The sequence below is a fragment of the Schistocerca serialis genome, chromosome 4, assembly GCF_023864345.2.
Source record: "Schistocerca serialis cubense isolate TAMUIC-IGC-003099 chromosome 4, iqSchSeri2.2, whole genome shotgun sequence".
Lineage (NCBI taxonomy): Eukaryota > Metazoa > Arthropoda > Insecta > Orthoptera > Acrididae > Schistocerca > Schistocerca serialis.
The window spans coordinates 884,828,691-884,844,814 of NC_064641.1; the positions used below are offsets into that span (position 1 = coordinate 884,828,691).

At 39.4% G+C, this 16,124-nt stretch overlaps 1 protein-coding gene across 3 annotated transcripts in view; it reads left to right on the plus strand.

The window, feature by feature from the left end:
• LOC126473547 (nuclear receptor coactivator 5) overlaps positions 1–16,124 on the plus strand; it is a 148,774-nt gene that overhangs the window by 41,887 nt on the left and 90,763 nt on the right. For all 3 annotated transcript variants that reach the window (XM_050100675.1, XM_050100676.1, XM_050100674.1), the window contains one exon: positions 4,087–4,294. In XM_050100675.1, the coding sequence (XP_049956632.1) occupies positions 4,087–4,294 (208 nt within the window). The remainder of the gene's footprint in view (positions 1–4,086; positions 4,295–16,124) is intronic.

A 16,124-nucleotide genomic window follows, 5' to 3' on the forward strand; every position in this document is an offset into this window, starting at 1 on the left:
GTCTACACAGATATTACACATCTGTCTCCGCATAATCAATTCAGCCTCTAGGCACCTATTACATAGTTAGTTGGAACGATTCTTTTATCGAAATGTGGTACAAGTCAGTTCACAAGATATTTATGCGGGATCAGTGTTAACAATAAAAAAAGTTTAAATCTCCCCCCCCCCCCATATCAGTTTTTAAATAGAAATTTGTAACTGGAGTAGGAGGAGTTGTCTGGGAGAAATATCTTTAAGTTGGATTTAAAACTTGCTTTCCTACATGTCAGGTGTTTTATGTTGTGATTGAAAATTTTTGTTGCTGCATACTGAACTACTTTCGGAGCCACTGACAGCTTTAATTATTGGTAATGTAGCTCATGTTTCCCTCTAGTGTGGTAGGTATGGACATCACTGCTCTTATCAAATTGTGATGGATTATTTATGACAAATTTCGTTAGTGAATGTATATATTGTGATGATGCAGCTAAAATGCCTAGCTCCTGGAAGAGATACCCACATGATGTCAGTGGGTGATCACTACTTATTATTCTTACTGCTCACTTTTGTGCAATCAGTACTTTCTTTCTAAGTGACGAGTTAACCCAGAAAATTATTCCACGGTACATTATTGTGTGGAAATACGCAGAATGTGTCAGGAGGTTGATTTGTTGTGTCCAAGATTACTAATTATGCGAAGAACAAAAGTAGGTGAACTTAATTGTTGTTAGAAGCTCAGTAATATGCTTCTTCCAGTTGAAGTTTTCATTGATATGTGCAAACAGCACAAAGCACTCCGCTACACATTGTGTGAAGGTGGCTTGCAACAGAACACTTGGCAGGGAACATGGTTATTGGTATTGGGTTCCCATTGCCAATGAGTTCCGAATTTGTATGATGCTTGATGATCATTGTGGAAGAGAGTGGAGGTAGCCAGGTAGCAATACATATCTTAAGTATGCAGTTCCTTTGGTTCAGAAAAGGCACAGGGCAGTCATGTTTTGGTCTGGAATTGTTTAGGAATGTAAAACACCTCTCATCACTACTGAGGATAGTTTGAGGGCTGTGTAGTATCAGAAAAGGGCCCTTAAATCTATTCTTCAATCCTGCATTCAAAATTTCAGCCGTAGGTTCCTTTCAGGACAATAATGCATGAGTACCCGATGCTTAACTTTTGAACTCCTTCCTACAGGAGGCAGAAATGAATGAAATGGAATGGCCAGCTGTCTCTGCCGGTGTGGACCTGATTGAACATTGAAACTTGTTGTGCATTGTTGTAAGAACCTTCCTCACAAACTGAATAATTTCTGAAAGTTGGCCATCGAAGAGTGGGACGCACTTTAGCAGTAGCACCTCAACTATCATGTAGACAGCATGTTCAGGAGGGTCCAAGTTTGTCACAGTACATGACGTGGAGTGATACAGTCTTGAATGTTACCTAGCAGCTAATTTTAATTCCATAGGTGTGCAAAAAATATGCAGTTCCAAACAATTTCATTTTGTTAATTTTGTTTTCATTTCACAGTAAAGTTATTCTTTCATTCCCTGCTCCTCTTGAACGTATAACTATACGTATTCTCAGGTATGCAGATAGAGCTGCTGCTTCCCCCTCCCCCAATTAAAAATAAATTAACTTTCAGGTGACCTACGTGCAGTGGTTGTGGATTGGAGTGAGGAGGAGGGGAATTGATAGAGATCATGCAGTGCACTTGGTGCTGTCCAGTTGTTTTAGGCTTACTCAAAAATGTGGGGATTGTTAGATTTATTTCCTAAAACCCACCCACATCAAAGTGTTATGTTAATGGTGTTGGATCAGCTGTGGAGGAAATTGGAAAAACCTAAAGGTGAAGAAGCTTTTTTTATAAGTGATGTGTTCCAATCCACATGTGTTAACCTTCACCATCAACTTAAAAGCAGTCTCAGTTTAAGAAAATTTGAATTGTATGGTAACGATGCTTTCCCCTTTGTGAGGCGTAACCGTACAGAGCCTCATTGACTTTACCACTTAGCTGCCCTTTCTTTTTCTCCTCTCTGGGAATTTAAATGCAAACCATGTTGAAGCAGGAATCTGCTACCAACTGCTGCAGGAGTGCAGCTGATAGAGGCTCCTGTCTCAGAGGATCTTGTTCTGGTGACAAAGTGCGTGCATAGCACTGCTGTTGGCCCATTTTCACCATTGATCTTTTGCTATAGCCTCTTGGCCGCATGCCCAGTCCTTGGCAGGGTCATTCCATACCAACTGATCTAGAGTCCCCACCTAAACATCACAGATTTTCTTGAAATTTGATGTGTTTATTCCAATACTTACCAAATGTAATTGTGCAGTTTCTTAGAAACTATATTTGAGGTGTTGCACTCATTGAAGTGAGGATGATTAAAACATTGTGTGTGTCATTGCAGATCTTTATAATTTTTTTACAAATGATTACGTATTAGATCAGACTGTTCTCTCTGTGAAACTTGCTGCATCAACTCACTGCCAAGTGTAAAAACACACCTCTAAATTGCAGGATTAAATGTTGAATAGTCTGGTTACTATGGCCATTCAAAGTTGAGAAAAATTTTGTCTGCTCAAATATTTTCTGAAGTTCGGCCATTAATTTTTCATAAACAAATAGCTTTAGGAATGTCTCCTTTTGTAAGAATGTAAAGTATTTTATGACAAAGAGTCGTGAAGTCCTGGGCATTACAGTTATTTAGTTTGGAGATATTCTAAGGTAAAGAGTATTCCTAAAAATGCTTCCACCGTATTTTACTCTTTTTTGAAGTCCTGTATCTTCAATTTTTACCGTTAACTGCCATTTGAAACAGCTCCCTTCTTTATGAAAATGTGACCACTTGTCTGTCTGGCTCCATCAATTGAAAAGAACTGTGCTAAAAAAGGATGCTAAAAAGGTGGGTGGTCAGCTAAGTAAATGGTATAAAGTGCTGTCACCTGTTTGCAATAAAATACCAGGAAAATTAGCGTGAAGGATTATGCTTCTGACACATGTATCTGTAGTTAAGGTTACCAGCTGTGCAGAATTTGAAGTGCTGACAAGCTGCAGAGAAGCTCACAGCCATTTGGATAGTGAAGTATAAGTGGCACTGTATTGGTAAAAAGAGCAAAAAAGGCCATGGCAGAAAGTCTACTAAGAGTGGAATTGCGTGTTAGGTGATAACTGGGAAACATGAAGAGAGTGTGCCTTCCATGGAATATCTGAGGGGGGCTCTGAAAAACAAAAGAGCATCAAAGGGTGTAGTGGGCATAGAGGATAGAATTCAGCTATAAATGGCAGTGTGAGACCAACAATAGTTCCCAGTTTGGTTGGAGTCCAGGTGGCGGGTGCACCTAACTGCAAACCCACAGCATCTGAAGAAGACAACTAGGTTGGTCTTCGAAATTGTGTATAAAATGGAAACAACAACTCAACAGAACACTTGAAGCACACCATTAATCAGTCACACTAATAATACCTGCGAGATCACATTGGAAAAGTTGTTTAAAATTTTTGACAAATAAAGATGTAGTTCTGACCAGGGTGCAGAACCACTGCTTTGCTCTTTAAGGGTAGTGCTTTTACTGACTGAGATGTCCATTTCCAAACTCTTCAAAGACTCTTGTGCACCTTGTTGACCTAATATCCTAAGGAGAATGGGTAATGTGTTAGGTTTTGTCTCATGACAATGTGTTAGGTTTTGTCTCATGAAGGATCTTTCTGCATTGGAGTATATCCTATTATGGAGTTTCATGCCACATTAAAAGGTGTAGTAGATTGGGATTCAACCTGTCCTCGTTTCTTTAATGTGCTCAGATGCTTCATTGATAACAGCCCTGATAGTAGGCTTGTGTCTTGCTTTCTTATATGACCATTCATTGATAGTAAATCGAATGCTGATGTGAAACACATGTTAGACTGTCATATGTGACATAAAGATTACTGTTAACAATTGCTTTACCAGAATTAATAACAGAAAAGTTATGTATGTAAAACTTTTTTACCAAATAAAATAATACATTAAACTAGTGAACCTAAAATAATACATTAAACTAGTGAACCTTAAAGGTTGATTAGGCTTTGTTGGACACCAGTTTATATTTGCATGAAAAATAATATGTTTCAGAGGTGAATCCTGCAAGAGTGTATGGCAAAAGACCACGCCCAAATGATGGACCAGGTCCAAGAAGAGCAGATTCGGCAGATCGCGCAGACTCTTTCCGGGACCGATCACCTGTTGATGACAGGTCTCGCGGTGACAGGCCCGACTGGAGGGACCGGGAGAGAGACAGAGACCGCGATCGTGAACGTGACCTGGAGAGGGAGCATGAAAGGTATCAGTTTGTTCTGGTCTGTAGTCGGTGCTGGTGAGGCTGTTGGTGATTGCTGCACTGTAGATGCAGTACATACCAGGCAAAGTTTCCACTAGTTTTGTTTTCAAGTGGCTGAATGAAATTGGTAAAATTTGGTGCTTCTTTAATTGGTTGAAAAAAAAATGCCAAAAATACACTCCCCACCCCATCTCATCTCATACTCAAACCTCCACATCATCCCCACCTGTATTGTTTAAGAGCTATGGAAAAGTCTCTTCTTAATGTTATATAGGGAAGTTGTCAGTTTACTGTTATGAAAGTCCTTCAAAAGTTCACCACATTACTTTATTCCTTGTATATGCTGTCCTGCAGCCTTAACAATTTGTATGAAATGCTTGCTGCTGTAATAATAATTCACCAGAACTGCTTTTTAGGGTTCCATACCTCAGTCTGTAAAAACAGAACTCTTATAGGATCACTTTGTTTGTCAGTCAATCTGTCCAACTCTTAAAGACCTCTTTTTCTCTGGAACAGATAGATAAGTTGAAATTTATGCTATGTACTAGGGTCTATGGTCCCTTGGCAGCATGGAAAATTTAAGCTTCCAAGGCAGTCAATGGAATCAAAAGATAAGGCCATTATGCCACATATTTTGATATTCACAATCACACTCACTTATCTTTAACCTAGAATCATGAAATTTACCAAGGAGTCAAAATTCACACCACAGGTATGGGAAAAATCCGAAAATTGTTAATTTGTAGTTACATCACAGGAAACAATTCTCATTTGTTATCTGTCTGCCTGTCTAGACCACTTTTTTCGGGAATGGGTAGACATGTTAATTGAAATTTGTCATATACTAAAATCTACAATCCCTTTGCCAGATATCATCACAGATCCTCTTGTTCTTTCCTCTTGTGCCGCACTACTTCCTGAAACCTAAGGAGACACTTTTAAATTTGGTGTTTTTTGGTGAGATGCCCAGAGCAGATGGGTCTGGTAGTAGCTAATGCCAGTCCAGGTTGGGAGTCTATTGCATTTGTATGTCGTAATCTAAAAGTTGCTGTGACAGATAGATCATGTAACAGAGATTGCTTAAATAACCCGAGCACTGCAGACAACCATTGTGAGTGTGTAAACTTTGGTCCCATTGATTACTGCGCAGAGCTCGCCACAATGTCTACTTAATGTTGCCACAGAATGCGTAGACATCGCAGTATACTATTACAGTAGCAACAGTTATATTTCTTGTCTGATTAGAGTATTAAATTTCAACATGGATTTTAAAACCAAACCCCAAAATGCAACTTTTCTATATTTGTCTTGGAAAGTAAAGTTACCACTAATAAGCCAAGGCACTATAAGAGGTATGAAGCAGTGTTATCAATTTTCTTTTAGTTATCACTTACAAATCTGGTTCAAATAATCATTTGAATTTAATTTTTGATTTTCATACAAACTAATAAACCCGCATTTGACCCCAATTTCACCTGATTATGGGTGAGGATAACACCGAAGAAGCTATGGTGGCGTAAATACGTAATCGCTCTCGCCTTATAGATACCAGTGTTGTAGTTATTCATTTTGTTGTTTTCTCTCTCTCTCTCTCTCTCTCTCTCTCTCTAAAACACACACACACACACACACACACACACACACACACACACACACACACACTCGAAATATTTATTAGTAAACTTTTAGTTTTGATGGAAATTTAAGTCCCCGGGTAAAGTTCCGAAATTCATTTTGGTTTGAAGAGGAATATCAGATTTCAGTATCTATTAGCAATTTTCTGTCATAATTACATAACTTTAGTCATTATAATTTAAAAATTTAAATGATGCCTGAGTGTAATTATCACGAAAAATTGCAATCGCCAATCTTCAAACTTTTGTTCAGCTAACTCGAACATTATTGGTCTTGCTGATTAGCATATCATGTTAATATAACCCCAGAATTAGTAGCATAAATGAAAAATTGCAATACCAAATGCCGGTTGGGGGAGGAAAAAAAAACAACACTCAAAACAGTCTCGAAACTCTTTGAATTCTTAGGACCGATATCTTGCCAGTACCGAATTGTCGAATACTCTATTCCTGGTAAAACATAACTATCCCAGTTCATCAAACCATTTAAAACGTAACCAGGTTAAGAAGCCCAGCTCCAATGTCAAATCTAATGTAACTTCTCACATCAGCTCCATTCGCCAAATCTGACGTAGCAATCCCATCAATTCAGGTTTAACATAGTACGGCTGATCGTACCATGTTTTACATTTTCAGAGTTGATAACTGTGCTGCAGAAAGTCTTGGGCACTACCAGACGTACACCAATTAATCTGTTGACAACATTTGTTTATTTCCAAACATATATACAACAGCTGACTGTCCCAACTTCACAGGATCCGGAACACACCAGCTAATACTCCAACTGCACTACTCAAAGGCTTTGGACAAGGGGTACTTATACATCTTTCAACAATTACGTTCTCTGACATTTTTATGTTTTTCATGTTTGATGTTACAATTGCTATAAGTTAATCCAGCAAACTGACATAAGAGCTCTAGTGAAAATTAAAACGAGAACAATGATAATGCATATTTCCAAAATTAACAGTCTTTTACAAGTGCAATTTTGAAACATACATATAGTTAACAATTAAGTTCTTATTATTCAGTCCAGAACATTCTCAAATATCTTTACATAATTTAATTAATTATGCGATTTTGTGAAACAATTTTGAGCTGGTAATATTTCTACATCATCAGAATTACAAATCGAACATTCAAAATGACCTTTTACGACATTTGAAGGCTAAAATGAGGAATAATTACATACATCACAAAATCTTTAAATCATGTTACAAAAAGTTGATGAATCGTTCTTCTAACATTATTTATGATACAAATTGTCTTTCTGAATTAAGTTATGTCTCCAGTTTAAACAAATCGTTTCTAGTTTTCGTAATATGTGGACATTGCACTGAATTTCTAATTGCAGATTTTTAGTTGGTGATTTCCGTAAGAATATGTTGTCCTGACTTGCAAAGATACATAAATGTTAAGCTTTTTAAAAATTAATGGTTTACACAGTTAATTTGCATTATGGTAAACAATGAATGTTTCTAATTGAATTATAATTATAAAACTGAATGAAGGTTACTGACATTTATGCACTATTAACACTGATTCCAGAACTTGATCTCTCTCTTGAAAACATCCCGAAATTCATATCAAAGTGATAATGACTTCTCCTAACTGTACATTACTTTACTTTATTAAGAACATACATTAACTGGTCTGTGACACAATGTAACATTTTCATTATAACTATATCACACTGTTGCACTAAGTGACCTTATTCACGAAGTCTCCTTATACACTACCCACATCTATTTTAGTGTGTATCGCATACTATTAAATATACTGTATCGGGAACTCCACACGACCCAGTACAGCCTGTTTCGTTACACCGGGATGTATTAACTGTCTATACATGTAATTGAGTTTGTACGGAACCCTTAGATTGCAAGTCTTTCTCACACTTGGCTAGCTTCTTTTTTAGATACTACCAGTATTGAGCATTTTCAAGCAGTACATAGATACAATCCACATATTGTTAGTATGTAGCGACTGAGTTGTATTGCTCTCTCAGTGCAGTGCAGTGCAGTGCAGTGTCGGTTGTGTTGTAGCTGTCAAACAACTTTCTGCACCAGCCACCAGGGGTGCTGATATCGATGGCGAATTACTCTGAGGCGTCTTGGAGCTTTTATATTGAGATGTGTGTTCTCTTGTGTGTTATTTCGTAACTACCATTAAATAGTTTCACACTACAGGATACATTTTGTCTTTTGAGTAGACTGTTTATCACAAAGTTATTTACTATAGTTTCCAGCAAGGAACTCTAGTCGTTATGAAACATAATGAAGCGACAGATCACACCCTTTAATATTCAATTCTGCAAACCTCAGGCTAGATGACAGATAAGTCCACAATGATTAACTTAGTATGACCGCAATGGTCAGTGGTGACTCTGATGTGATCTAGCGTGGGAAACAACAGGTGTGTGTCACTAAATCAGATCTGATAATATGGAATCATCAGAGACGATAATGCCATCCATTTGACAGCTTGCATTGCGTCTATCCATGCTTTGTCAACACAACCCAGGATTTTGGGTCACACTAGTGGAAGCCAATGTCCTCTGTGTGGATATTACAACCAGCTCCACCAAATTCACTTTGGTCATTAGCCAGCTTGGAGCAGTGTTACGCCACTGAGTGGAAGGCATAATTGCGCCCCCCCCCCCTCCCTCCCTGCCGTGGCCAAAGTGTATGAAAAAAAGGAAGATCTAGGGGACTAGAAACCTTCCCATTACTTACAGCATTTGCACTATAAGGTGGACACTGAAACAGTGGCAGACAACCTGCTTGACACATTGCTGAGTAGTTGTCTGTTGCCACCAGTGAAAGCCATAGGAGGTGTCTCTGAAACAGGTGACAGAGCTGACCGACAGAATTGCGGATGCTATTTTTCCTCCCCAATTAGTGTGTTGGTCACTTTATGCAGTAAGGTCTCGATAAAGCAGAGTAATCCAGTTCCTTTGACTATGTTCTCCACCTCAGTTGGCGCACTGTCACATTGTAGCTCAGTAGTGGTCACATGGGCAGCTTATGACAGTCTGACAGCTAATGTTGAGAGGCCCTTACAAAGAGGACTGACGAGTTACTATCCTGGTGAGGTAGCAGCAGCAACAGAAGCTGGTAGCACAGCAGATCTAGTAGATGTTCCTCGGCTACTTCGTCAACTTCTATCCGTGAATAACACACCATTTGCTGGCACTGTAAGAGATTCAGGGACCAGGCACACAAGTGTGCATTGCCTTGTGCGTATCCAAATGCTTGAGGCAGTTGGTTGTAGGTGATGCCTCTAATTGACAAGTGACATCCCAGTGCCTCTTTGTCAGTGACTGGAAGCTGGGCTACAAATATCTGTTGGATACTGGTTTAGGCATGTACATCTTTCCCTGGAGACTGCTTTGCTGTCGTAGGCCAGTGAACTATCTTCTGTCTATCTGCTGTGAACAACTCTTTGATACTGATCTATGGCGACAATCGGATGGAACGAGATCTGCGGCTGTTCGTATGGGATTTCACAATCACAGATGTCACAGAACCCATTATTGGTGCTGATATGTTAGCATACTACCACCTGTTACTGAACATTGAAAAAGCACGATTGGTTGACGGCATACAAACAAATGATTGATTGACGGCATAACCAGTCTGTTGATATCTGACTTCCATCACTGTACAACAGAGTAGTTACCCAATGTTGTGTAGGTGAATGTTGGGGAGTATGTGCAACTACCATAATGACTCCCGGCTTTGACGTTACCCCTAGGAGCACCAAAAGAGGAATGTCATGATACTGTTCATCACATCAAGACTGAGGATGGCCCACCAGTCTCCTGTCAACCATGACATATGGCTCCAGAGTGATGATAAAGCAAAGCCAGAATTTGATGCCATGCAGAGAGAGGGAATTACATGTCAATCCAGTAGCCCATGGTCCTCCTCTTTGCATCTTGTGCTAAAGAGAAACAATGGAGATTACCATGTCCTAAATGTCTAGACAGTGCCGGATCAGTATCCCATTCCTTTACTTCGAGATTGCAACTACATGGTACATGGTGCGACAATTTTTAGTGTACCAGACTGTGCTAAGGCACATACTGATATACCCATAGCAGAAGATGATGATCCAAAGACTGTAGTCATTAGCCCATTAGGTTTACTGTAGAGTCTGTGTATGACATTTGGATTCCGAAATGCTGCACGAATGTGGCATTGGTTTAAAATTAGTTTTGCAAGGACTGCTCTTCTTTTTTGCATATTTGGATATAATCCTCATCTTCATGTCAGCTGTGAGACAGCTTGAGCAACATTTGATGCAAGTTGTGGAATGGCTAAATAAATATGGTGTAGTGCTAAATATAGTCAAGTGTGTTTTTGAACAGCCACAGAACGTCTTTTTAGGACGCCAGATGTAATCCGAAGGCTTGCTTCCTCTGCCTGATAAAGTAAAAGCCATTTTGCAGATAGCACACTCACACGCATGCCATTTAGGAGTTACTATGGCATTTTTTCATAATATTAATTTGTAACATCGGCATTTGCCGAACTTGGCAGCATTACAGGCTCGTCGGTCCAAAAATCAAAGGGGGCTTCACCAGTCCATGGACTGACACCATGATTTCGCCTTTTGAAGCGGCAAGGCTTAGAAGTACCCCTCACACCAGTAGTTGACATAAGCCAAACAGCGATTTAAACAATGATGAGGGCTGTTTGGCAACAATTACATGAAGGTATGTGGCAACCTTTGGCTTTCTACTGCCATAAAATGTCAACATTTCAACACAAGTGGAGTTCATACTGTCTGGAACTCCTTGCAATATGAGAGGCAATAACATACTTCTGCCAGCAACTGGAAGCAAGGAAGTTCACAACTTTATGGGCCATAAGCCACTTATGTATGCATTTTGGCAGAATAACAACTACTGCTTAGCTTGCCAACACAACCAACTCATTTTTGTAGCACAATTCAGCATGGACGTCTTGCATGTATCGGGTATTGACTACTTGGTGGCCAACTGTCTGTGTTGCATTTAGGGCGTTTCAAACAGCTCCAGCACTATTGATTTCACAGTGTTCTGGAGGTGGAGAGATCTGACCAAGAGCTTTGACACTATCTCATCTGTCTTTCAACAGCTTTGAAATTAAGATAAGTCAGTGTGTCTGGGGCCGACCAGTAAACCAAGCCAATTCTTACCAGTAGAGTTTTGCAAGCTCACCTTTGATAGCATGTACAATTTAAGTCACTTGGCCATCAAGTCAAACAGTTTGCCTGCTCTCCCTGACTCGTGTGGCCAAAAACTGAAAAAAACTGTTGGGAATGCTCCCACATGCGTGTCAAATGCCAGTGGAGCAAGATCAACTGTCATATACGCGCACCAGTTGGGAACTTTCCAATCACTAACACACAGTTTGCACACTTTCACGTTGACATCATGGGACTATTACCTTCTTCCTATGGACAATGATACCTCCTTACCATGATTGATTGTTGTACATGTTGGCCTGAAGGAACACTGGTGGATAACCTATCTGCAGAAACTCTTGCATCCACTTCACAGCAAGTTGGATTTCCCACTGTGGCTGCCTGCTACACATGATGACAGATAACGGCCGCCAATTCGAGTCAGACCTGTGCTCCCAACTAACTAAGTTCTGTGGCGCAGTGCACCACCAGTTACAACCCAGCCAGCAATGCTGTGACTGAGTGCTGGCGTTGCCACTGAAAATGGCAATTGTGATTCAAGATTCAGATTGGACGTCAGCACTGCCAGTGAATTGCTGGGCTTCTGGATAACATATAAACCTGATTTAGATGCTTCATCTGCAGAACTTATTTATAGCGAAACCTTGCTGGAGTTACCTACCTGAAGAGTTTGTAGAATTACAACCATTGCAATCACTAGTCCCAATACCAGTGACTTTGCACTTTGGCCAAGAGAACATGTTGCCTGAATTTGCACTTCAAGGCAAGACACCCCACCACCTAAATGCCACAGGAACTGCAGACATGCACCCACATCATGTGCCGCACAGACGGAATCGGACCTTCACTGCAACCACTGTACACTGGCCTCCACAAGGTGTTGCAGTGAGGGATGCACACCTTCAAGATGCTGACGAATGGCAAGCCTAGTACAGTCTCTGTAAACAGAGTAAAACCAGCGTATGTTCCACATGATGAGCGACCACCCAACATTCAACGAGAAAACCAGTCTGTACTGGCACCAGCACTGCCACCACCTGTCACAACTGCTGTTGACAGGCATGAGATCTTGACTGTGCGTGCACTTGGCACAGTACCTGGGCGGCACTCCGCTTCCCCCGAGGCAGCTGATAAAGCAACTGAACCATGCTTCTCTCTCAGTGCAGAGTTGTGGAATAGTGCAGTGTTGTGGAATGTCGGTTGTGTTGTGTGCGTGCATGTGTTAATTGGAGTTACAGTGCAGGTGTCAAACTGCTATCCACACCAGCCGACTGGGGAGCTAACATCGATGGCGATTTACTCTGAGCCGTCATGGAGTTTTTATATTGAAATGTGTCTTCTGTTGTGTATTCTTTCCTAACTACCATTAAATAGTTTCAAGTTGAAGGATGCGGTTTGTCTTTTGAGTAGATTGTGCATTGCCAAGCTATTTACTATAGTTCCTAGCAAGGAATTCCAGTCCTTAAGGAACATAACAAAAAGACAGTTCACTCCCATGAATATTCAGTTCTATGGACCTTAGGCCAGACGAAAGATCGGTCAGCGACGACTGCAAGTATATGCTATATGAGCAAAAGTATCCAGAGACCTATTAGTGGATATTAATATGGAGTGTGTCCGCCCTTCACTTTTATGATGGCTGGAACTTTGCTGGAACACTTTCGGTGGGGTGTCTGAATGTTTGTGGAGGAATGGCAACCCATTCTTCCTCAAGAGCCAAAGCCAGAGTGGGTAGTGATGTTGGGCATTAAGGTCTGGAATGAAGTTAACATTTTGACTCATCTGGAAGGTGTTCCATTGAGTTCAGGTCAGGGCTCTCCTGACGCCATCCATTTCAGAAATTTTATTGTCTACGTACCATTGTGTCATAGATGATGCTTTATGGCAGGGTGCTCCTTCATGCTGATGTAAACAGTCAAGTTCTCTGAATTGTACGTAGTGAACAATGCTGTAAAATGTGTTCGTGTCCATTTGCATTAATTTTTCTCGTAAGTGCAATTAGAGAATCACACTCCAATCACTATAAACACCTCCATACCATAATTTAGCATTGGTTACAGAAATGTGTGGCTTACAAGGAGCTGCTCAACCATTGTACCCAATTCTTCTTAACTCCCCAGTCAGTCGTGCTAGCTGGACTGCTAGCAGAACTTTGATACTTACAAGTAGTGCCTTCTGCTGATTTTGTGTGACCCTTTTTTCCACCCTTCACAGTTCTTGATGGTCCCTGTCTGCCAGTACGTGAGGTCTGTAGCTATGAGTGTTTCTTTGCACTTCTACTTCACAGTCACATCACCATCAGTCTATGTGAGAAGCTTTAGAAGTATTGAAATGTTCCTGATGCATTTGATACTCAGAGAGATGGAGCCTATAGCTTGAATGTACAAGTTTTGGTTGTACTTGTAATTTTTACATACATTATAAAATGGTTCTTTCAGTTATGATGTACTTTGTTCTGTCATATTTGTGCCTGACTCATTATAACAGTTTGTGTCTCAGAGATATGGTTAGTTAAAATTTATGTATGTCTTGGATGAAAATTGATTAATACCATACATAAAATTTAGGATTGTCTTAATTGTAAATTATCCATAACTGATAAAAATTTCATCGAAGTTCTCAGTGTATGATGTATTAAATCCATAATTGCCTACAATAAAATAGCATATTGACAAAACGAATTTCACACTAGAGTAATATGGGACTGCTCTTTTGAAAGGGTATGTAAAACTCTGCTTTAATCATTTTATTTGTAACATGAAACAAGTCGATGCTTTCTGTTGCCACTGAATGTTGCATGAAATGGGGTGAGAAGTATTTGTTTTTGCTGATTCCAGTTACACGCTGTGAAAATAAAATTACAAATATCTGCCAAAACACCAGAGAAAATGCATCTGACAACTCGTAAGAGATAACACGATGTATTCATGTTATATCTTGATTGTGCCTAGGACCCACCTGAGAATGAGCTAACACTCAAAACCAGTAGTAGTAAATAAAATATTTCAAAAGCAGCTCTAGTGGGTTATTACTACAGTGATATGTATTTCATATAATGTTTAAAATTTTTATAGCCCTTACGGAGTATAGGTGTTTCTTTTAAGTGGCAGTTGAGCATGTGTGAAATAAAATGTATTGCTCATTATTATGTGCATATCATCCACTAGGGTGTAAATGCCCCAGGATATACAGGAAATCTTGGAAAAACCTGGGAAGTTTTTCATCTGGGAAAAAAACTGGAAAAACCTAAGACTTTCTAGAGTTCAGGGAATTATTTGTTGCATTAGTTTTCTGTTAATTTTTTGTAATTTTGACTGGTGAGAACTAATACTCTAACAAAGAATTTTACTTTAGCCTGCTACTGCAGAATAATCCTGCAACAATAAAACATGAAATAGAGAATGACTCCCAAAATAAAACTTCTGTTGCAAAGAAAATTCGCCATTTACAACAGCAAAACACAGTGCAGACACAAGCCTTACTGACAGCAAAATGTCTCAAAGGCTCTAGGACAAAGACTGTGCAATACTTTATAACAACAAACTGCGTTCGATAAATGTGATGCCACAACTGTTTACAATTTTAGATTTGTTTAAACTACTGGCAGCGGGCTGGCCCAAATGCGCAGATCTAAAGTTGCGTATGTGCAGTGCCTTCTCCTGCTTCTGGCTGCTTGAAGTGTGACTGATAGCTGTATGAGCAATAGTAGCAAGCAGCCAGATGTGTCCCAGAAAAATTTTCCTGGCGCGCCCAAGCTGTCACATTTGCGCATGCGCAGAGCAGTCTGTGATACGGGGGTGGGGGATAATCTCCATGGGACTCTTGTTTGTTTGCTATAGAAATCTGGTTTTTATTAATCTTTTCTGCAGAGGCAATCAATTTATTTGAAATGAAGTGTTTCATTCCACACTGTTAGCTAGTTTCAACTGTCCACTGAATTTCAGTTGCACCTTTATATTTTGTTTCACCTATGGCATTATGCCGTAATAGAGATCCAAACATGAGACAATACAGTACTGATACTCCAAAAAGAATTAACAATCTGAAATCCACATTGTAAAGCTTAATACCAGGTAGGGGCCTATGTCACTGTGAATCTGGACATATGAATGTAAACTTTAAGATGAGTTATGCATTGTGGTTTACGAAATTCCAATGCTCTTGGAGTAATCTCTGATCCCGTTTCTTTTATGACATACCGGTACTGTAAGATCTCTGAATGCTGTATATGTATGATCATACGTAAATGTTCACTTTAAGATGACTAAGCAAGCAAATTTAGTCAGTAGTATTGAATAAAATGTTTTGTTTCAAATATATTGACGGCTTTAGTAGAATTTTACAAATCTGCCTTTTGTGAAACAAAATGCTTTTTGATCACAAGACACATTTCAACACCTACTCTATGCTTGACTTTATTTCTTAATTTTTGTGTTTACATCATAAATTTACAGAAAGCTATTGTTGATAAATTATAGACTCGCAGCACAACGTGTTTTATCACTCTAACTCCACACATGGCTTTATATTTATTCCTGGCATAGAATATAAACTGTCATCAGTACAGTTTCTTAGCTTCTCAGATAACCTTATTAATTTTTTACTGTTTGAAACTGTAATGAAAAACTTATTGTAACTTGCTGTCCTAAGTTCTGGTGTATACAAACAACTGTTCTTTTTTACTTTTGCAAGAAATTTGTATTCATTTTTATTAGCTTTTTGTAGTGCTATGTGGATGTTAACCTGATTGAAAATGCTAAATAATAGTGTTGCAGCGTGTGAGTAAAAATAATCTAAGTTAAAGTCACCACATGGCAAAAAATTAGGGTACTTTGAGTTGTAGAGTTTAATTTTGCCAAAGACTGCTTTCTTATTTTGCATTCAGTATCTGGATAGGACGTGATAAAACAATTTCTCTGAGTACAGTAACTTTGTATGTTCTCTCTGAACAACATGTCACATTGCTGCATGTGGTCACATGATGCACCAGTACACACAAAATTCCA